This window comes from Montipora foliosa, chromosome 10 (genome assembly GCF_036669935.1).
Source record: "Montipora foliosa isolate CH-2021 chromosome 10, ASM3666993v2, whole genome shotgun sequence".
In the NCBI taxonomy this organism is placed as follows: Eukaryota; Metazoa; Cnidaria; class Anthozoa; order Scleractinia; family Acroporidae; genus Montipora; species Montipora foliosa.
In genome coordinates this window covers 18,212,305-18,232,304 of record NC_090878.1, presented here as the reverse complement: position 1 = coordinate 18,232,304, position 20,000 = coordinate 18,212,305, and the positions used below count along the sequence as shown (strand labels likewise).

Genomic DNA, 20,000 nt, shown 5'->3' with positions numbered 1-20,000 from the left:
GCTGTCATAGTGGTCAGGGAGAAGTAAACTCTGAGGGTGTGGTGGGAATAGCCAGAGCTTTCCTGTGTGCTGGTGCCCGGTCTATTTTGGTGTCACTGTGGGCAATTGATGATGAAGCAACCTTGCTGTTCATGAAGAGTTTTTACCAACACTTGGCAGACAGGAAAAGTGCAAGTTTAGCTCTTCACCATGCTATGAAATCTCTTCGGGAGTCGGAGAAGTATTCCGCCATTAAATACTGGGCGCCATTTGTTCTAATTGGCGATGATGTCACGTTTGAATTTGGGCCACAAGAACTCGAAAAGAATGGTAAGGGCTGTTCGAATATAATTTTACTTGCTGAGAAAAAATATGTCGAACAGATTTGTAATCGGCGAGTGCTCTAGAATAAACGATGAGTTTTTCACAGAGAAATGGTTTCAAAATCAGTCGCCAATATACTTACTTTTTCTTTACTATAGCTCTTTTAGGAGCTGCTTTGGCTAGCGACTAAAATAGTTTTTGTTGGCATTCACCAAGTCGGGTGTTTTCCTTCCTGAAAAGAACTGTTTGCAATGGACAGAAACGAAATAACCAATTGCCGGTTACCTACCTAAAGTGAAGTTAGATATTGAGGGCTTGTAGTGCCTACATGACACAGTGATACTTGTTGCAATTAACTGGTTTAAAATAATTTATTTATTCATTTATCACTCAGAACGAAATTATTGCTAATCACCATTTAACCCGCTATTTCTTTGTTTTTCTTTTTTCCTTTTTTTTCCAGAAACGTCGTCCGAAAGTTGAGAAAACTACTTCTTGGAATCTGATGCGTCAACATGTCATTTTCGTTACTTCAACTATATGAGTTATTGAGAAGATTAAAGCATTCAAACCTCATAAGCGGTGAAGGAAGATAAAAGATATGTCAATGTCGTTTAAAAGTGTGTTCTCAGACTTGTTTTACTGGTGACAATTATTCATCTTAAGGTCGTCATGCGAACTTCCATTTAAGGCAAAGCCAGAGTTTCGAGGAAGAGCCATTTTTCATTCGTATAATAGAACACCAAATGTCAATGGTTTCTTCTTCTTTTTTTTTTTTTTTTTTTTTTTTTTTTTTTTTTTGCAAAAAAACAAAAATTTAAAGTTCTGGTGTTCTAATCAGTAGGCGTTTTAAGTTTAAGGTTTTTAGGATCTTTCCGTGAAAAAAAGGTACGAAAAAAGTGCATAGAGAAAGAAATGGCAAGTTTTTTAAGTGTCTGAAATGCACATTTTATGAGGTTTTTACAGTGTGACCAGGAAAACCGTGAACACCTAAAATATATTAGGAATGCTTATTGTTTTCAAGCGAATCATGTTTGAGGACTTCACACGCCCAAACCGCAAACTGAATAAACGTTGTTAGTACTGTAGCAGATAATACAGGTATTCGCGATAGCGCCACATGTTGAAAGCAACAATTGCTTCGGATTGTCAGTGATCGGTGAAAGGACAAATAAAAGCACTGTTCTGTTTCTTTATAAGTAGTCTCAAAGCTTGAACGACCAGAATTAGCTCAAATTAAATCCATTGCCCGTTAAATCTAAAGGCGACACAGCTCTTGTGGTGCAAACAACAGTAAATAAACACTTTGCGCGTATGCGGTCTAACGGGTAATTGGACACAAATACCATTCCTGACATATTTCAGGTGTTCACGGTTTTCCCGGTCGCACTTTAAGGGGGCCAAGGAAAAGTAAAAAAATGGCCGATTTCTTGAGCACGTTTCTAGAAGCTAAAAAACTAGGAAAGTAGGCATTTACTGATATCCTAATTAATATACATAGGAGGTTTTAAGACTCAAGAAATTGCTAGAAAAAGGTCCAGAATCAAAGAAATAGGGAACTTTATATCGGGGGACGAGTTCGAGTCTTCCGTATTGAGCATGCGTATAAGGTTAAGAAGCCGACATTTTTCGAAGTGCGCATGCTCAGAACGGAAAATTCGTACTCGAGGTCGTCCTTGTCCTTCGATCTGAATAGGGAGCTTAAGATCTACGACGACATTCGACGAAAACGCCACAAAACAATGATATCATTGGTTAAAAGAGCATAAATAATCGTGCTGCACGTGCAGCACGTGCAGCACGTGCGGTTCTCACGTGCGGTTTTGCGGTTCTCTGCGTGACGACGACGTGAAATCACTAAATTTGAGGTTTCGACGACAACGTGAGCATGCGACAGAGAATCTTTCATTCTCTATTTTCAGTCTGAAACCGTTCGTACCATTTTATATTTAGGATACTTCGCCCACATTGTATGAAGTGAACGAGATGGAATAATCGCGAAAGACTTTTACTAGAGCGAAGTTCTATTTTGAGGTGATGTTTTTGTCGACGTCGCCGTCGTAGATCTTAAGGTCCGTAATGTCCCTGTTTCCACAGAGGGGTTCCACAGACAGAGGGGCAAGGTAAAATAAACTTTAAATGGGCGATTTCTTGGGCAAATTTCTGGCATCTAAAAAACGAGGAAATGAAAGTTACCTGATCTCGTAATTAGTCTGCATTGAAAGTTTAATGACTGTAAAAAAATTACCTGGGCAATCTTCTGGATTTGAGTGATCTCGTTGGGCAATTTCGAAGGGAAACTTCCAGAAGGTTAAAAACTAAGAAATAAGAGTGTTGTTTGATCTCCTAGTCCGGTTTTCCCCTCTCCCCAAAACCAACATTTCATTTTATTTGTACTGATTTCAGTTAATTTGTAGTCTCCCCAATTAGTAGAGCACTCGCGCTCGGCTAAAATACCTTGAGACGTAAATAAAGTGATGATGATGATGATGATGATGATGATTTTATTAAAGCCTTTACGTCTAATTTAAAGCACCTCCGTAAACTTGCATGGGTTTTCGTGCTGGAATACACATTTATCACTAACGTCTGGTGGTTACTTCTCTTCCCCCTGCCTGTCGGCGCCCGGAACAGAAATATGGCCGTTAGGGGAATACGCCACTTCTGAAAATACCATAATACTCTTTGTTTGTCCCCCCCAAATTTTGCATAAGCATTGTTTTTGTTTTCTCTAGCTTGGGACTGTTGTAAGTCCCAAGAGAAACTGGAAACAATGCTTATGTAAAATCTAGGGAGACAAACTAAGAGTATTATGGTATTTTCCGAAGTGGACTATAGTCGAGATCCCCATATGACGTACTTTTAATCTATTGATTAGAAAATGACTTTCCTTGCGAGAGGACATCTATTTTCAATAGATCAAAACGTCGGGAAGGGAAGTGCAGAAGAGAGTTCCTTTGAATGAGATTGGATTCTTCCTGATCAAGAAATATTTTTTGGGGTAGGGTGAGTGAACGGGGCATTTTTTGCTTTTGATCTTCTCGTTGTGGTCCAAAAGTTCGGAAATGAAGAAAGGTTTTAATTGCTTTTTCCACGGGATTATAGGGGGAGATGTAAACTAACTCAATTTAAACGACAACTCTGCAATCAATAATCATTATTTACTTCCATATACTTTCGCAGAGCATAAGATGTTTTGACAAGAAAAGGTCGGACTTGAATATGGTGGAGTGTTTAGTTAAGGACGGTGCCAGTTTGCTATTGCGCACACGTTCTGCGCATCTCGAGATACTCGGATTTCCTATCGGCGGTGCCTTTTAATAAAATAGTTTTAAAACAACATAATCACTAAAAGGCAGTAAAGTATGTGTCACAAAGTGATAAAAATATTTGTAAAAAATGGGGGGGGGGGACATAAATTAATAAAAATAAGCTTTTATAACCTGATCTAAACAAATAATTTAGCACAGATGGAATCAGACTGTTTGTTTAGCGTCAGATTTAGGTCTTTTATAAATAAGGCAATCAAATTTGTTTTGACATTTCCTTAAAATTTGATTGTCTTATTTTCAAAATGTTTTTTGTCAAAGACCTAAAAACAACGCTAAACAAACAGTCTGATTCCATCCGTGCTAAATTATTTGTTTAGATCAGGTTATAAAAGCTTATTGTTATTAATTTATGTCCCCCATTTTTACAAATATTTTTATCACTTGTTACATACTTTACTGCCTTTTAGTGATTATGGTATTTTAAAACTATTTACCAATACGGCTGATTAATTATCCTCGAAAAATGTGTGGTTACCCCCAGTTTTCTTTTTGGATTTCAATAACACTTGTTAAGATTTGCTTGTCGTGCATATTCAGTAAACCGCGCAAAAATACCTTTGAATTAGTAGGCACCGTCCTTAATTTTTACAAACTTCCTCTACCCCCCACCCCCTCCCACACATACAGATTTCCAAATGTTGACCGCATAAGCTCAATGCTTTTTAAGTCAGTTCAGATAAGAAACCTCATTTTATCTGCAGTGAGTAAACTGGGGTCGGGACAAACTTTGTCTATTTTTATCCGTGGCTGTCGAGGTAGGAGCATATGCTTTCAACCGAGTAACCGCCATTTGTTCTTACGGTTCTTTATACCCAAGTGTGGGATTTTCTCGAGAATACATCAGACATGCTTGTGTGTTCTTTGCACTCACTGTAAAATGAAGTGTGACTTCATGGCGTAGTGAAAGTCATATGTAAGGCTGGTTATGTCGGAGACTTTTTCTTCTGTTTCACCTACTTTTACTAACCCTTACTCAGCTGGACAGTACTTTGCAGATGGGTAGCGCCCTCAATATTACCTCCAGCTATCGATATATTCAACAGGGACTACATATCAAAAGCTACTTTCCTTGATAATTAGGCGAAACACTTGGTGCACTATAAAGAAAGCGGTACCAAATGAAGGCCTTTTCAGTGGCACGGACCTGATAACATACCAGTGGGATTCTTATGTCAAATTGTATTAAATAAATGCCCTTTAACTTGTAGGGTTTGTCGCATGGCTTCCTTTGAAAACATATTCTGTATATTAAGCGAAAATAATAGTGGCTGTCGAGGTAGGAGCATATGCTTTCAACCGAGTAACCGCCATTTGTTCTTACGGCTCTTTACACCCAAGTGTGGGATTATCTCGAGAATACATCAGACGTGCTTGTGTGTTCTTTGCATGCACTCACTGTGAAATGAAGTGTGACCTCATGGCGTAGTGAAAGTCATATGTAAGGCTGGTTATGTCGGAGACTTTTTCTTCTGTTTCTCCTACTTCTTCTACTAACCCTTATTCAGCTGGACAGTCCTACTTTGCAGATGGGTAGCTCCCTCAATATTACCTCCAGCTATCGATATATTCAAGAGGGGCTACATATCAAAAGCCACTTTCCTCGATAATTAGGCGAAACACTTAGTGCACTATAAAGAAAGCGGTACTAAATGAAGGCCTTTTCAGTGGCACGGATCTGATAACATACCAGTGGGATTTTTATGTCAAATTGTATTAAATAATGCTCTTTAATGTTTATTAGTTTAATGTGTAACTTGTAAGGTTTATCGCATGGCTTCCTTTAAAAACATATTCTGTATATTAAGCGAAAATAATAGTGGCTGTCGAGGTAGGAGCATATGCTTTCAACCGAGTAACCGCCATTTGCCCAAGTGTGGCATTCTCTCGAGAATACATCAGACGTGCTTGTGTGTTCTTTGCACTCACTGCGAAATGAGGTGTGACTTCATGGCGTAGTGAAAGTCATATGTAAGGCTGGTTATGTCGGACCTCTAGGTCGCGAATTAAATGAGCAAGATTTAAGCAAAAGACGAGCCACGAAATAAAGTGCCTCAAAAGTGTAAGGGCAATTTCAGGATTCTTCCTGATCAATATTCTGTGGGGTAGGGTGGGGGAAGGAGGCATTGTTCGCCTACGATCTTCTCAAGTTATGGTCCACAATTTCAAAAATGAAGAAAAGTCCCAATTGATTTTTCCCGGGATTAAAACGGAGAAGTAAACTAACTAAATTTCAATGAGAACTCTCCAATCAATAAATCACTATTTGTTTCCATGCACTTTCGCAGAGATAAGCCTTTTTGACAAAAAGAGGTTGGACTTGGATGGAATGGAGTGTTTCGTAAGATTATATCAGATTAATTGGGTTGGAGGTGAGTGCTTAAATTCGTTGAATGCTATAAAACATCCGTTGATATTGATTGATTTAATTTGTGCACGATGGATACGAATGTGTTTGTTGATAGTTGATTTTTGCACTATTTAGGTTTCTATTGTGTGGTTGCACGTTCACGCAAAGAAGCCTTTCTATCGCCCAATCAGGTAGAAGCAAAAGTTCAATTTCACAGCAAGTGCGATTAACAAAACCATAACCGATGTATTCTCCAGAGATCATCACACTTGAGTGACAATTTAAAGAACAAATTAGTTGCTTACTCGGTTGGAAGCATATGCTCCAACTTCGACAGCCACGTATATAAAATTTAAAGAGTAGCTCACGTCTCTTTTTGCTCAATAGAGCGCATAAAAGGAGGTTTCTTGTCGAAACCGAGTTAGTTTGCTCCTGCGGTCAACTTCTGCAAATTTGCTTAGAGAAGTACTTTCCTTGCTACAGGAAAAATATTTTTAAGAGGATTGCTATAAAGTTTATCAGAACTCTGCATTGTGTTGGCTAGCGCCTTCTTAACACCAGCGGAAAGTGACATAGCTAAGGACCCTATGTTTGAAGCAACAATCTCGAAGAGCTTCTTCCAGCTTTACCGTCACTGATACGTATATATTGTGTCAATTATTGCCTTTCGAATCTCTCCAAAGACAAAGGAAGAAAAAGCAAAAACTTTCAGCCCCCTCTCTACACGCTATGTCTTCCTTCTTCCTGTTACAGTACACCCCTTCGCAATGCTCTTCTTCTTGGTCCCCAGTTTATTCTTTGGCGCTCTTGCCTGACCTAATGAGTTTCTTTTGTAGTCGAGATTTGCTTTATCCAGATAGGCTAGTCTCTTCTAAAATATTTATCCGTTTCTTCCTGATCGATAATGTGTGGTGTAGCTTGGGGCAAAGGGACTCTGATTGCCTTCTTTTCTAGTTATATGATCCAAATATAGAAGAAAACTAATTCAATTTAGACGACTGAGAACTCTTGAACCAATAATCATTATTTGTTTCCATACACTTTCGCAGATCATAAGCCTTTTTGACGAAAACTATGGGTCTTGAATGAAATGGAGTATTCTGTACAATGAGATCGGGTTAATTGCGTTTGATGTCATTGTTTAAACTCCTTGAATGTGATCCAGTTTCCGTCGATATTGATTGATTTACATATGATGGATATGACTGTGCTTGTTGAGTGTGATAGGACCTAATAGTTGTCCTGGTTGAAGAGGTAAATGTAACCGTGAAGCTTAAATTTCATATGAAATATGTGTTCTTGAATTTTGCACCTTTGATCTTCAAGTTCCAGTTGCAAGTTTTCATTAAAAGGGAATGCATAATATTTTAATCATCTCAAAAAGTTACACGCTTCGCTACCCAAAGGAAACTTTCTGTGAGCCCATCAGACAGAAAGATTGATTTGATTGATTTGCTTGGTTGTACCTTCACGCAAAGAAGCCTTTCTGTCGCCCAATCAGACAGAAGAAGAAGTTCAATTTCACAACGAGTGCGATTAACAAAACCGTATGTCTGATGTATTCTCCAGAGATCATCACACTTGAGTGAAAATTTAAAGAACAAATGAGTTGCTTGCTCGGTTGGAAGCATATGCTCCAACTTCGACAGCCACGTATATAAAAAGTAGCTCACGTCTCTTTTTGCTCAATAGAGCACATAAAAGGAGGTTTCTTGCCGAAACCGAGTTAGTTTGCTTCTCGAGCTCCTGCAGTCAACTTCTGCAAATTTGCTTAGAGAAGTACTTTCCTTGCTACAGGAAAAATATTTTTAATAGGATGATTGCTAAAACGTTTATCAGAACTCTGCATTGTGTTGGCTAGCGCCTTCTTAACACCATCGGAAAGTGACATAGCTAAGGACCCTATGTTTGAAGCAATAATCTCGAAGAGCTTCTTCCAGCTTTACCGTCACTGATACGTATATATTGTGTCAATTGTTGCCCTTCGAATCTCTCCAAAGACAAAGAAAGAAAAAGCAAAAACCTTCAGCCACCTCTCTACACGCTATGTCGTCCTTCTTCCTGTTACAGTACACCCCTTCGCAATGCTCTTCTTCTTGGTCCCCAGTTTATTCTTTGGCGCTGTTGCCTGACCTAACGAGTTTCTTTTGTAGTTGAAATTTGCTTTATCCAGATAGGCTAGTCTCTTCTAAAATATTTATCCCTTTCTTCCTGATCGATATTGTGTGGTGTAGCTTGAGGCAAAGGGACTTTGATTGCCTTCGTTATGATCCAAAAATAGAAGAAAACTAATTCAATTTAGACGACTGAGAACTCTTCAACCAATAACCATTATTTATTTTCATACACTTTCGCAGAGCATGAGCCTTTTTGACAAAGACTATGGTTCTTCAATGAAATGGAGTATTCTGTACAATGAGATCAGGTTAATAGCCCATTTCCGAGTTGCTGCATGCCTCAGTTTCAAAGCGAGTCCTGGTGCACAACCATTCAAATGGAAATGATTTGCGTATTCTTATGCAAATCAAACTCATTTCCCTTACAATAGTTGAGCACCAAGTCTCACTTCGAAACCGAGACAAACAGCAACTCGGAAATGGCCCATTGCGTTTGATGTCATTGTTTAAACTCCTTGCATGTGATCCAGTTTCCGTCGTCGATATTGATTGATTTACATATGATTGATATGACTGTGCTTGTTGAATGTGATAGGACCTGATAGTTGTCCTGGTTGTAGAGGTAAGTGTAACTGTGAAGCTTAAATTTCATGAAATATGTGTTCCTGAGTTTTGCTCCTTTGAGCTTGAACTTCCAGTTGCACGCTTTCATTGAAAGGGAATACGTAATATTTTAATCATCTCAAAAAGTTACTTTTCGCTACTATTGATTTTTTTGGTTGCACTTTCACGCAAAGAAGCCTTTCTGTCGCCCAATCAGGCAGAAGCAGAAGTTCAATTTCACAACGATTGCGAGTAACAAAACCATGTCTGATGCATTCTCCAGAGATCAGCGCGCTTGAGTGAAAAGAACAAGTGAATTACTTGCTCGGTTGAAAACATGTGCTCCTACTTTGATAGCCACGCCTGCGAAATTTACAAATAGCTCACGTCCCCTTTTATTCCCTATAGATAAAAGGAGATTTCTTGTCTGAACTGACTTAGTCTGCCTTTTGAGCTCGTAAGGTCAACATCTGGAAATCTGCGAGGGTAAGTTGGTTATCTAGAGTACTTTCTTGAATTTGGCACTGTTATTGGCACTTTTGAAGTCTACACGAGGAGAGTCTTCTTGAAACTTATCTGCGAAGCGATGAAGATCTACCATTCTGCAATGAGTAAAAATTTTTTTAAATTCTCATAAAGAAATACGGTGAATATCTCGAACTTGGGAGAACTTTCTCTTGAGGCGCGGTTTATCGTGAGCCCCGAAAATTTTCGATCATAAATAGGAAGCCACATTTTTTACTTGGAACTTTGTTATGGTTTTCCTTTCTTACCTTGAAAACATGTTTAGTCAAAGACCAAATTTTCAGGAAAAGCGCATCGCACTTTTAATGAATTTTTTAGGGTCCGAATACTTTCCAGGACTTTCGGGAAACTAGCCTTGAACAAAGAGGTTGCAACTTGCTGTTAATTAGTATTATTATTTTTTTTTCTCAAGCATCTCAGTGGTCCGGAATCTTAAATACTCGAATGTGATTGGCTAATTCCGCGAGCTGCAGCGGTCCGAATTTTCCCTTTCGAATCCGTCGTACGGACCACTCCAAGTTCGTTTTGTTTCACTATTTAGCCTTAAAATGCAATTAGATTTTTGATTACGATATAGCATGCTTGTTTCTCAATATCAAGTTGACTTAGCATATAACAAATAGCATATGTGTGCTGCAAAAATAATTCCGACCACTTGATTTTATTGTCCATATAAAAAAGACAGATTGTGGAAATTTTGGTCTAACTCAATTCTCTTTTGCTAATGACCGTGTACTGTATAGAAGGGTGGAATGTCCGGGACATGGTTTCGTTTGAAAACGCCAGTTTTTTTTCCCTCTTTCAACAGGAAATGTCATATGCATCCTTGTTATTGTACTTCGGTGTTTATCGAATCGTTATGCCAATTGGTATTGCACGACAAAGCACGCAAAAGGGAAAGATACATAAAGTAACATTTCCCTTCTAATCGCTTCTCTGCTTCAATGTTGACAGAAAATTCAACATGTCCATTTACCGTGGTGTTTTGTTTTTCATGGTGGTGCTCTGCTTCGGAAATTGTAAGTAAACTATTTCTTTTGCTTATTATTACGGTTTAAGCACAATTCATGCAGTGTTTATTTTAACTTTTGCGAAGACGCAACTGGTTTATCGATACTTTTCGAACTATTATTATCATTATTATGTTCAATAGGTTTTGTCACAGATAAGAGTGTTGCATTCTGGGGGACATATCTGAAGGGAGCAAGCAACAACAAATTACCTAAGGTCCCATTAAGCCTGCAATCCTTGTCTTAAAAAGACAGAACTTTTCTCAGGATTCTTGCTGTTCAGTAGAAGTGTCGTCTTAACACTGGTTTCAAGGTTTTCCACATACTTTAGGAAGTTGTTGCTTATCACTTCACGCCCAGAGCTCCAATAACAACCGGATTTATAACTACCTTTTTTAGATCCCGTAAATCTCATCCTTCAGCAGATGGTGCTTCTACATCATTTCAATTTCTTTTTCATTTTCTTTTCATCTTAATCATAATAATTATAATGATGATGATAATGTTAATAATAATAGTAATAATAATAACAATAACAATAATAATAATAATAATACTAATAGTACTAATAACTATTATAATTATTATTACAATTGCACTTTGTTACGTACGTAAATATGTCTCTATCCCAAATTTCAATGATCTGCGGTATGACGACTACCTGTATATGATATTTTAAAGAATCAAATATTAATTAAAAACAGCAAGAGAAAACTAGGAAACTCGTGATTTTGCCTACCGATTTTTCAGAATTGCACAGACTAGATCGTTTTGTTAGATTGTTCTAGGATTTAGCCTTGGCTAGAATTTTCCTGGAGCAACGCTGAAAAATTCTTTACGTAAACCGGACATGGCGACACTTGACAAACGAAACGAGCTTGTACCAAATTGCAAGCACAAAACTAAATTTCTACTTAGCTTCCATAGCATCCCTAAGAACCAATAATATGTTCACTAATGCATGTTCCTATTGTTTTATAATTCAACTTCTGTAACAGTTTCGGTAAATATCAAATTGCTGATGTATATAAACTCTAGCCATGCTTCAGAGTGGATGGAATTTAACGTGATGAGTGGATCAACGCTTTGTTGGTCTACGAAACAGTACTGTATTAAAATCCAAATGAAACGATAATGATTAGGAAACCTTGTTATTACTACTCCATTATTGTTGCGCACTATTCTGGATTTATCAGTGTGAACTCACCTGAAGTTATATATAGTTTCACCAATTACTCGCCCCTATGCTATTCGCTATGCAACCTAACACCTAGCAATTAAGTAGAAAAGCCTGCTTCTCTCTATGCTGTGCAGTGCTTTGGCGTGGTCATTTCCATACACAGGCGTTGGCTTCACTAGCTTGCACCATGTGTAATTCTCCTCCTTTGTAACAAGGTCAGACTTTCTCAGGATTTCAAAGTAGAGGATCCTCATGTGATTGTTATGCCTCTCGAAGTATTTGGTCTGTGCTAATGCGCTGCGTCCTGCTACAATGTGTGTGACGCTTTCTTGGGCCTTGCCACACATACTTCACGTGCAGTCGTTATTACTATCATTATCATTATCGTTATCGTTATCCTTACTATTTTACGACAAGGGAAGTTCTTTCCTTTTGTTTGAGTCGCAGAGTCAAAATCAAGCTGGAAATTATCAAAGCAAGGACTGGATGGTAGGCTATGCTATGCTATGCTGTGCTATGCATCAGTTTGTGTAAAGACATGACACGAGAACGGACTCAGCTCGTTTTTGCTCTAAATTCCTCTTCTTGTAACCTCGGTTACCATTAGATTTCGACCCTTGATTTTTGTACTGGCTTTGATCTCTCATTAATATTCACTTCGCAATAGCACGTTTGTAAGAATCGAAACATTTATATTCTCACATACACACTTAGGCCTTTCATGTATATCAACAGTCGTCATGCCTCGTTTCTCTTCCCTGACCAAAGGAATTAAGAGACTTACCGCTATAAGTTTTGCAAATCTATATGCTGTGCTTCCGTCAGAAGTACGTGAACGGTAGGGGATTAATTCATATACTTACTCAAAGAGACGTTTGCAAGTAAGTTTCCGTTCGGATTAAGTCACTTAAATAGCCTTTGTATTGCTTCTTTTCCTATCCAATGATTGCGTAAATGATTATTTCGTAGATGTAATCGCTGGGCCCGAGAGCAATTAAGGATTAATTTCAAGCTTATTTTCAAACTCTTCAAAAAAATGCCCGAGTTATTTAAAAAAAATGCACTTCGTCTTAGCCAATCAGCATTCAGTAATGTTCCCCCGTATGTGATAAATAAATTAATCACCAAAATCCAAGAAATAATGCGATTTCTGGCAGTGCCGATTTTGCGACCTTCATCGATTAACACTATAATCTCCGATTAACACTATAATCTCTTATAATTCTTTCTGTTCCAGTCGCAAAATCTTACGACGCAGGGTTCCCGGCTGAACTGTCAGGTATGATAGTCTTCCAATGTGAATTTGTTCTAGAATTTAGATCTAAGAGAAATTGCTGTTTTTAGAAGTACTTTGCAAGAACCTTCCAAGCTCATCCTCCATTCAATAGATGCACGGCTAAAAGCATAATTTAATTTAAACTGGTGGATCCAAAAGATACAGATGGCTGAAGCGAATTTGGTGTGATTTTCTGCATCACGGTGAACCAAATTGATGGGACCCACTGGTCGCAAGCAATAATCACCACACTAATTGGCCAATCTACTGCTTCGCCACCTTTGTAAGCGAATTTCCGTTAGGATTTATTCCATTAAATAGCTGTGAATTCCTTCCTTCCTTTTGAATTATTGCCGAACTAATTGCTTTATCAACTAATCCCTACGATGAAGATGGTTAGGGCGCATGCCTTTAGATCCAGAATTCCCGGGTTCGAGACTCGTTCTGAACACTCGTTGAATTTGTTCCTGGTAGCCCCTTGTTCAGCTTCCGATCTCGGCCCGAAACTTGTAAATAATAGCCAACTAGTTTGCCTCCGACCAGTTGGAATTCTTAACAGTTGTTGTTGTTCTGTTCCGTCGTTTGGTTGTATTTCATTGGCCCTGAAAAGACCCTATGGGGAGCGGTCAATTAAGTATGTGTGTATGACTTGTATTCAGTTCTTTATTTCTGTTTATGTCCCGTTGGACTGCTGGGTATGCTAGTTTTTTCGTACATTTTCTGTTTAGTTTCTTGGACACGCAGCCAAGAGAAATTGTTAGTTGTTTTACGAGTAATCTCCCAAGCGCATCCCCAAATCAATAAATGCATGGCTAAAAATGTGAACTAGAAAATCCAAACAGATTGCTCAGTGCGGCGAATTGGTAAGTAGCCTGTGAGCTGTTTGGGTGACCGAGCTAGCCCAAAACATCGCTCGATACCTAAAACAAGTGAGCCTGTTCGCAGGCTCATTAGGAAGTATTTTCTGCATCACGGTGACGGAAATTCGTCGGACCCTATCCCAGGCAATAATCTCGATTCACTCCTTTCTAGTGAATATCCAGGTTTGCAAGTTCCCAGGCCCTTCAACTCCCTTGATGTCATGCATAATACATCAGCTAGTGACTAGGTCCGGGTGAAGCTTTTTCTGTAGTCAATTCTTGTATTGGTGCTTGATAGTTATTTACCGCCTACCAAAAGGACAGGAGACGATTCAGCAAATTAATGAAGCTGAGTTTCCAATCGGCGTGTAGTTCCATGTTCTACAATACGTTCTGTGCAGCTTGTTCAAGACGTCCTCAGTGCTAACTTCCGCGATGCATTTTTTTGTTAAAAAAGTCATCGAAAACCAGTCTTGGTTTTCTCGTAAAATCCTGACTATCTTAACGCTATTTGCCAACCTCGGTCGCCTCGCCAAATACATACAAATACATACATACGTAATTGACCGCTCCCCATAGGGGCTTTTCAGGGCCAATGAACAACAACGAAACGAAGGAACAGAACAACAACAACTGTTAAGAATCCCAACTGGCCGGAGGCAAACCAGTTGGCTATTTACAAATGCAGCTGGGAATTTGAACCAGGGACTACCAGGAACAAATTCAACGAGTTGTCAGAGCGGGTCTTGAACCCGGGATCTCCGGATCTCAAGGCAAGCGCCCTAACCACTGGGCCACACTGCCTCCTCCAAATCGTTACTCAGTTGTCATGTTTTTACTTTTGAAGAGTTATACTGAGGTAACTTTTAGCAAATCTTAATCTTAAATTGCCTTTCTCAGTGTGCCCATTCGCTATCAACCGACTTTCAGTCTTTAACTGTAGTTTAGTCAGTGCCTTAATTGGATCACGCGGCTTTTCTGGCAGTGATATAAGGCTGACAATTTAGTTAAGTATTTTGGTGTTTTATGGAAGTTGCCCGTAAAAGTAGATTTGGCGTATTCATCAATAGGGCCATTTATACGGGAGAAAATAAGACGCGTCTTAAATAGGACGCGAACTGTACCATTTATACGTTCGCGTCCTACATAAGACGCGAAATCTCGTATAAATGGTTCCCGTGAGGTTCGCGTCTTATTTTTGATACAGCCTCATTTACATGCGAAGTTGCCATTAGCAACGCCGTTAAAAGCAATAACTTTGGTAAAGATCCAAGATGGTGCGCTGTAGCAAGAAACAAAAGCGTGCCGTCATTTTAAGAAGGAAGATAATTCTTAAGAGATGTTTTTTCTCTTTTGAGAAGTCCTCTTTTCTTGTGAAGAACTTGACGTTGCCTTCAAAGAATATAACAGAAATCCGAGACGACTGGGAAGCCATTTTGTTAGCCTGGGTGACTTGTCAACGAAATGACGATTTGTTGTTGTCGTCACGCATGTGACAGGCATGCGCACTTATAGTTCACGTCTTATTTAGGACGCGAACCCATTTATACGAGGAAGTTCACGTCTTATTTAAGACGCGGACAAAATAAGAACAGCCTAAAATTCTGTTCCAAGATAAGACGCGTCTTATGTAAGTCGCGTCTAAAATAAGACGGGAACGCTTGTTTTGTACCATTTATACGAGCAGTTCGCGTCTTATCTAAGACGCGTCTTAGCTAAGACGCGTCTTATTTTCTCCCGTATAAATGGCCCTGATATGAGAATCCACAATGTTAATTCAACCAAGCAATGAATTATAAGCCGAGATGCGTAAAGCTTTTTCCTCCCACTAAGAAAGAAACATTTTTAGTTTTTACTCTTTCAAATATCAGAAATATCAAACTATGTATTCTGATCATCCTCATAACCTTTGGTTGTTGTTTTTCCCTTTTGCCATTCAAAAATAGTATTTTTTTTTTATTTTCCTTCACCTGTTGCCTGTTTCTTTCTTCTACACAGACAAACCTTTAGAGCGACAGTTCGAGCCGTGTCACGACCGCTACCCTTCTTGTCCACAGTGGAAAAAGGATTCAGCTCTCGGTTGCAATAAAAACACCGCTTTGATGAGTCAGTGCCCACTGAGCTGCGGCGCTTGCAAATCTAAGTTACTCAATGTTACAGTCGAACCTCTCTAATGCGGACACCGAAGGGACAGCGCGTGTCCGTATTAAAGAAGCCTCCGTACTATCAAGTTTAATCCATGCAAACCTGTCCTGTATTTTTTACTGAGCTGCACCGATCCTTGATTTTGCGGACGAGACATCAGTGAGACAGTTCTCTTCCTAAGTGCTTAGCATTACATCATTCTCTGACACTTTCCTCCACACAAATCATTTATGGTTCCAGTGACGTGGATGAAAAGACGATTAATTAAGATTTAGTTGAAAAGGGAAAACATCGCCGCATTTTTCATACGGTTGAGAACTTAAAGGACATCTAACAATGGCTGCCCAAGCGGTAAGTTCCCCCAAAGACAAAAGGCAGATGTTGCAATTACCTTGTTATCAACCAATATTCAACACTGGAAAGCTGTTTGTAAAAGGTCCTCTTGGTTGTCTGAATCAAATCATTCGTTTAAGAAAACAGTGTAGTGGAACTCTCACAGACAAAGTAAAATGCGATGAACACGAAAGCCAACTGATGCAACACATAAGAGCGAAATTAGTTTGCCGTGTTGAATGCCTGCGTTCCGAACAACCAACCCTTATGCGTTTTCTCGTCATCCCTTCTGTTCGATCTCCGGCTTACAGATAGTGGTGTACCTTATCTATTAAACTTATTAAGCTATGTAACTTCAGTTTAGAGTGAATTTTCGCGTTGCTTGTTCATTTTTTTAATTCAATTTTTGGGTTGACGTTCCAGAGTCCAGAGTCCAGAGACCAGAACTGGGTCCAGTCCAGTTTTCATAATATGCCGAGAATGTGAAACTCTCGTCAGTTTCTTTCCATAATACAGGACCATTGTATCGAATATTAAATTTACTATACTTTGTTCTAATTTTAGGAACTAGTTGCAAAGCCAGTGTTAACATTATGCTTATCTGAATTTTTGATAAAAAATAAATCAAAAGTCTTTGGTTTTTTTGCCGGTTACGAATTGGTGTGTAAAGTATAGAGTTTGGAGTTTGATATGATCCTGACGTTTTAGAAGCTTGAGTTGAGCAACAAAGGACTAGTATGAGCATCAAAAAATTAGGAAAGGTAATTAAACGGATCGCTTTCTTTTACCTCGCCATCCCTGCTTGCTCAAGAGCCTGGTGATCTTGTTAAAGTCAAGCCTTCAAATTCTAGATAAGCTCCGGTGTGACAGTGGAATATTGCTGTCATACCCGAACTTTAAATCTTTTACAACCTTGGGTGACAGTGCTTGATTTTTTGCTTCTGTACCATAATTCTGGAACGGTTTACCTAAATGAAGATAGCTAAATCTGTTGACATCTTTTGAAAAACTCTTAAAGACGTATCTTTTCAGAAAGGCTTTTTCTTAGTTAGTTTATGTAGTACCAATATTCATAATGCACATGTACGTTTTAAGATTTATTCATTTTTACTGGGTGCCAAACCCACTCGGAATCTGCGTTTCCTTGTCCATATTTTTATTTTTTCCGTGTCGGGAAAAGTCTTTCCTGTCACTCCCCTACTAAGTGGTGTCGGTGTCTGTGCTTTATAGTCTTCTGCACGTATTTTGATGGTTTCAGGGGGTAGGAGAAAAGCGTAGAGTTCTCTGGTCGACACAGTAGAATATTAAATTAACCTGCAATGACGTCGAAGTCATTGACACACAAATGGTGTTTTGGTGGATCTTTAAACAAAATATACCTTTATGGAGCTCAAGAATGGAACGTCAATTCGATAAACAAGACAGTCGGTGGAAAGTAAATATCTGGAATCTTAAAAGCGACGACAACAATATTTTGCCCGACGAGCCGTAATCAAAGTGAGCTGTATTTCTAATATTTTACCAAGTGTGATGTTATGTACAACATTGAAACCAAATTGACAATTCTCTGGTAACTTATGGGTTCAACAAAGACAGGGAAGGAATCGAACACCTTAAGTGGATCTGTAATCTCTGTTGTCTGGCTATTTTTATTTATATGTTCTCAACTCTTCACGGTCTTCAGGTAAAAAAATAATTGGAAATGTGACAGCCAAGAATTATTTGAAAGAAGGCTTGTCGTCTATTTTGTGCTTCATTATTCAAGGAAAAGGTTCTTCAACAAAGGGTTTGATCCTAAAATTTATTTTGTTGTGAATGGTAATTTGACACGATTTGGTTTCTTTTCTTAACGCACGCAGTGAAATAGGAAGGGTTTTTTGCCTCAAATGGTGAATATGTTGTTTGTTTCAATAAAGTATTCGCTGAAAAAGGTAACCGTAACTTCATCATGTTGTGTAATATTCGAGCTTAACAAATTTGCAAACGTGAGTTGAAATGTGATACGCAAACAGAAAGGAATTTTTTCTCTCTGACAAATGATTAATAGGTAGCTAAGTTTTTAACCTTAAAAAAGTACCTGTTTTGTCATTATAGTGTAAAATGAAGCTTATTTGGGAAGCCAACAATATCTGTTTAACTTCCTGGTTAATCCAATTTATTTGTACGAATTACTAGTGCGAAGATTGTTTACGTTTAACTCATGCTTTTTACGAATTTTGAGTATCATGAAATTACATCATTTGTGTGACATACCTCCTTTATAACGAAGATTTTTCAACATTATATCGCTATATTCTACCCCAAAAACATTCAGATAGTAAAAAAACTTTATATTTATTAACAATTTTTTTTGCTTTTGTGCTTGCCAGCATTGTGATTTGCGATAATTCGCAAGTCTGTTTTTGTATCTCATAGATGTTTAGATATTCAATTATATGGCCGCTCAACCTGGTGATTGTATAAATAGTTCACCCTGAAGTCAAAATAGATACGTTTCTCAGGAACCCGACAAAAAAGGTTTCCTGACCCGACAGATAAAATGTAAATATTCAGTTAAATATTACAACAAAATTAAAAAACCAAAGACGAAAGTTTCTTGGCTAAAAAGTACGTTGTTTTACTCTGAAAACGACGAACGATTAACATTCTTTCCCGTAGTTCATTCAGTTGACACAAGGTGCTCACGTGCACCTTCATGGTTGCCTACCACGTGATCAAATTTCTTCCTTTGACAGAACATCATGACCTTTCCCTTGATTCATAAAAGTCAGAGACTGCAGACATATTCGTGTTTTTACGATCGATTGTCATTAATCTTTCGATGAGAATTCGATTCAGAGTTATATACAAAAACGATGTTATTTTTTTCTTTATCTGTCTTTTGGCTTGTCTTTTACTGTAAACTCCCGGCTTTTACGGAACTTTTTTGTGCAAACGTAAGGCCAAAAAAATGTTTTGACCTGGCATAAGATTAGACAGAAAAGAAGAGAAATATTAAGCGGACACAACATCTTCAGTCCTTCTTTAGTGTGTGCAATAAACGTTTGCTTAGTGCAACTGCAAAACGTCCGTCAGAGCACATTGCAGTTAATTATTTTTGCAGACTATTTATTTAAAGAAGAAACGTGTGAATTCTACTCAAGAGCGTGTCTTGTTATATTCAAACTGAATTTATTACCAAAGCTTAAAAAACTAAAAGACCTCAAAATGGGACAGGACATTACAAAATAATTAAACGTGTGAACGTGTGAGCCAAAGGGCCCCGCTGGCACGACATCTGGGTGAACATCTGGGTGACCCCTCAAATGGTCTTAATGACCCCCAACTTGCAAAAATTAACTGTAACGCTACAGTTCAAAACAACCCAATTCAGTGCCTTCTGCTTTCGTGTAATACGTACCACAGGCAACCCAGTGTATGCTTCATGGAGCGCCTAGTTTGGTTTAACAAATAAAGAAGCCTTGACTATGCTCTGTTCTGAATGAAGGGGTAGTTTCTAAAGAAACTGTGGTGCTGCGTCGGTGGGGAAGTAGTATACAAAAATTTGGTTTTATCAACGGAGTTGATAATGTAAATTGGCCACCGTACAGAGATTCTAAAAGCTGACGTTTCGAGCGTTAGCCCTTCGTCAGAGCGAATCCAAAACGCTGGAATCGATTCGCACTGACGAAGGGCTAACGCTCGAAACGTCAGCTTTTAGAATCTCTGTATATGCTCTGTTCTGTTGTAAAGCAAGCAGGAAGCGGCTAGAGCACGAAAGAAGTGTAGGGGAAAACACGATCCGATAGGCGAGTGTTTCTCCCTACTTCTTCAGTGCTCTAGCCGCTTCGTAAGTGCTTTACAACAGAACAGAGCACAGAAAAGGCTTCTTTATTTGTTTTATGATAAAGAACAAGTAATTTTCTTGAAAAATTCTACCTTATTTTCAAAGCGAGCGCTGCTTGTGGCGAACTGAGGTGTCGTCAGCAC

General features: G+C 38.6%; 3 protein-coding genes across 6 annotated transcripts in view; 2 read left to right on the top strand and 1 right to left on the bottom strand.

The window, feature by feature from the left end:
* Window positions 1-1,097, top strand: part of LOC137973911 (tetratricopeptide repeat protein 28-like) — a 2,826-nt gene extending 1,729 nt beyond the window's left edge. Inside the window, exons 1-2 of the mRNA XM_068820806.1 lie at window positions 1-309; window positions 767-1,097. The exon at window positions 1-309 is cut by the window's left edge and continues 1,729 nt beyond it. Of these exons, the coding sequence (XP_068676907.1) occupies window positions 1-309; window positions 767-786 (329 nt within the window). The 3' untranslated portion in view covers window positions 787-1,097. The remainder of the gene's footprint in view (window positions 310-766) is intronic.
* Window positions 1-20,000, top strand: part of LOC137972388 (tetratricopeptide repeat protein 28-like) — a 99,716-nt gene that overhangs the window by 40,597 nt on the left and 39,119 nt on the right. The window lies entirely within an intron of this gene.
* Window positions 1-20,000, bottom strand: part of LOC137972582 (ER membrane protein complex subunit 1-like) — a 164,335-nt gene that overhangs the window by 129,075 nt on the left and 15,260 nt on the right. The gene's annotated exons all lie outside the window — the stretch shown is intronic.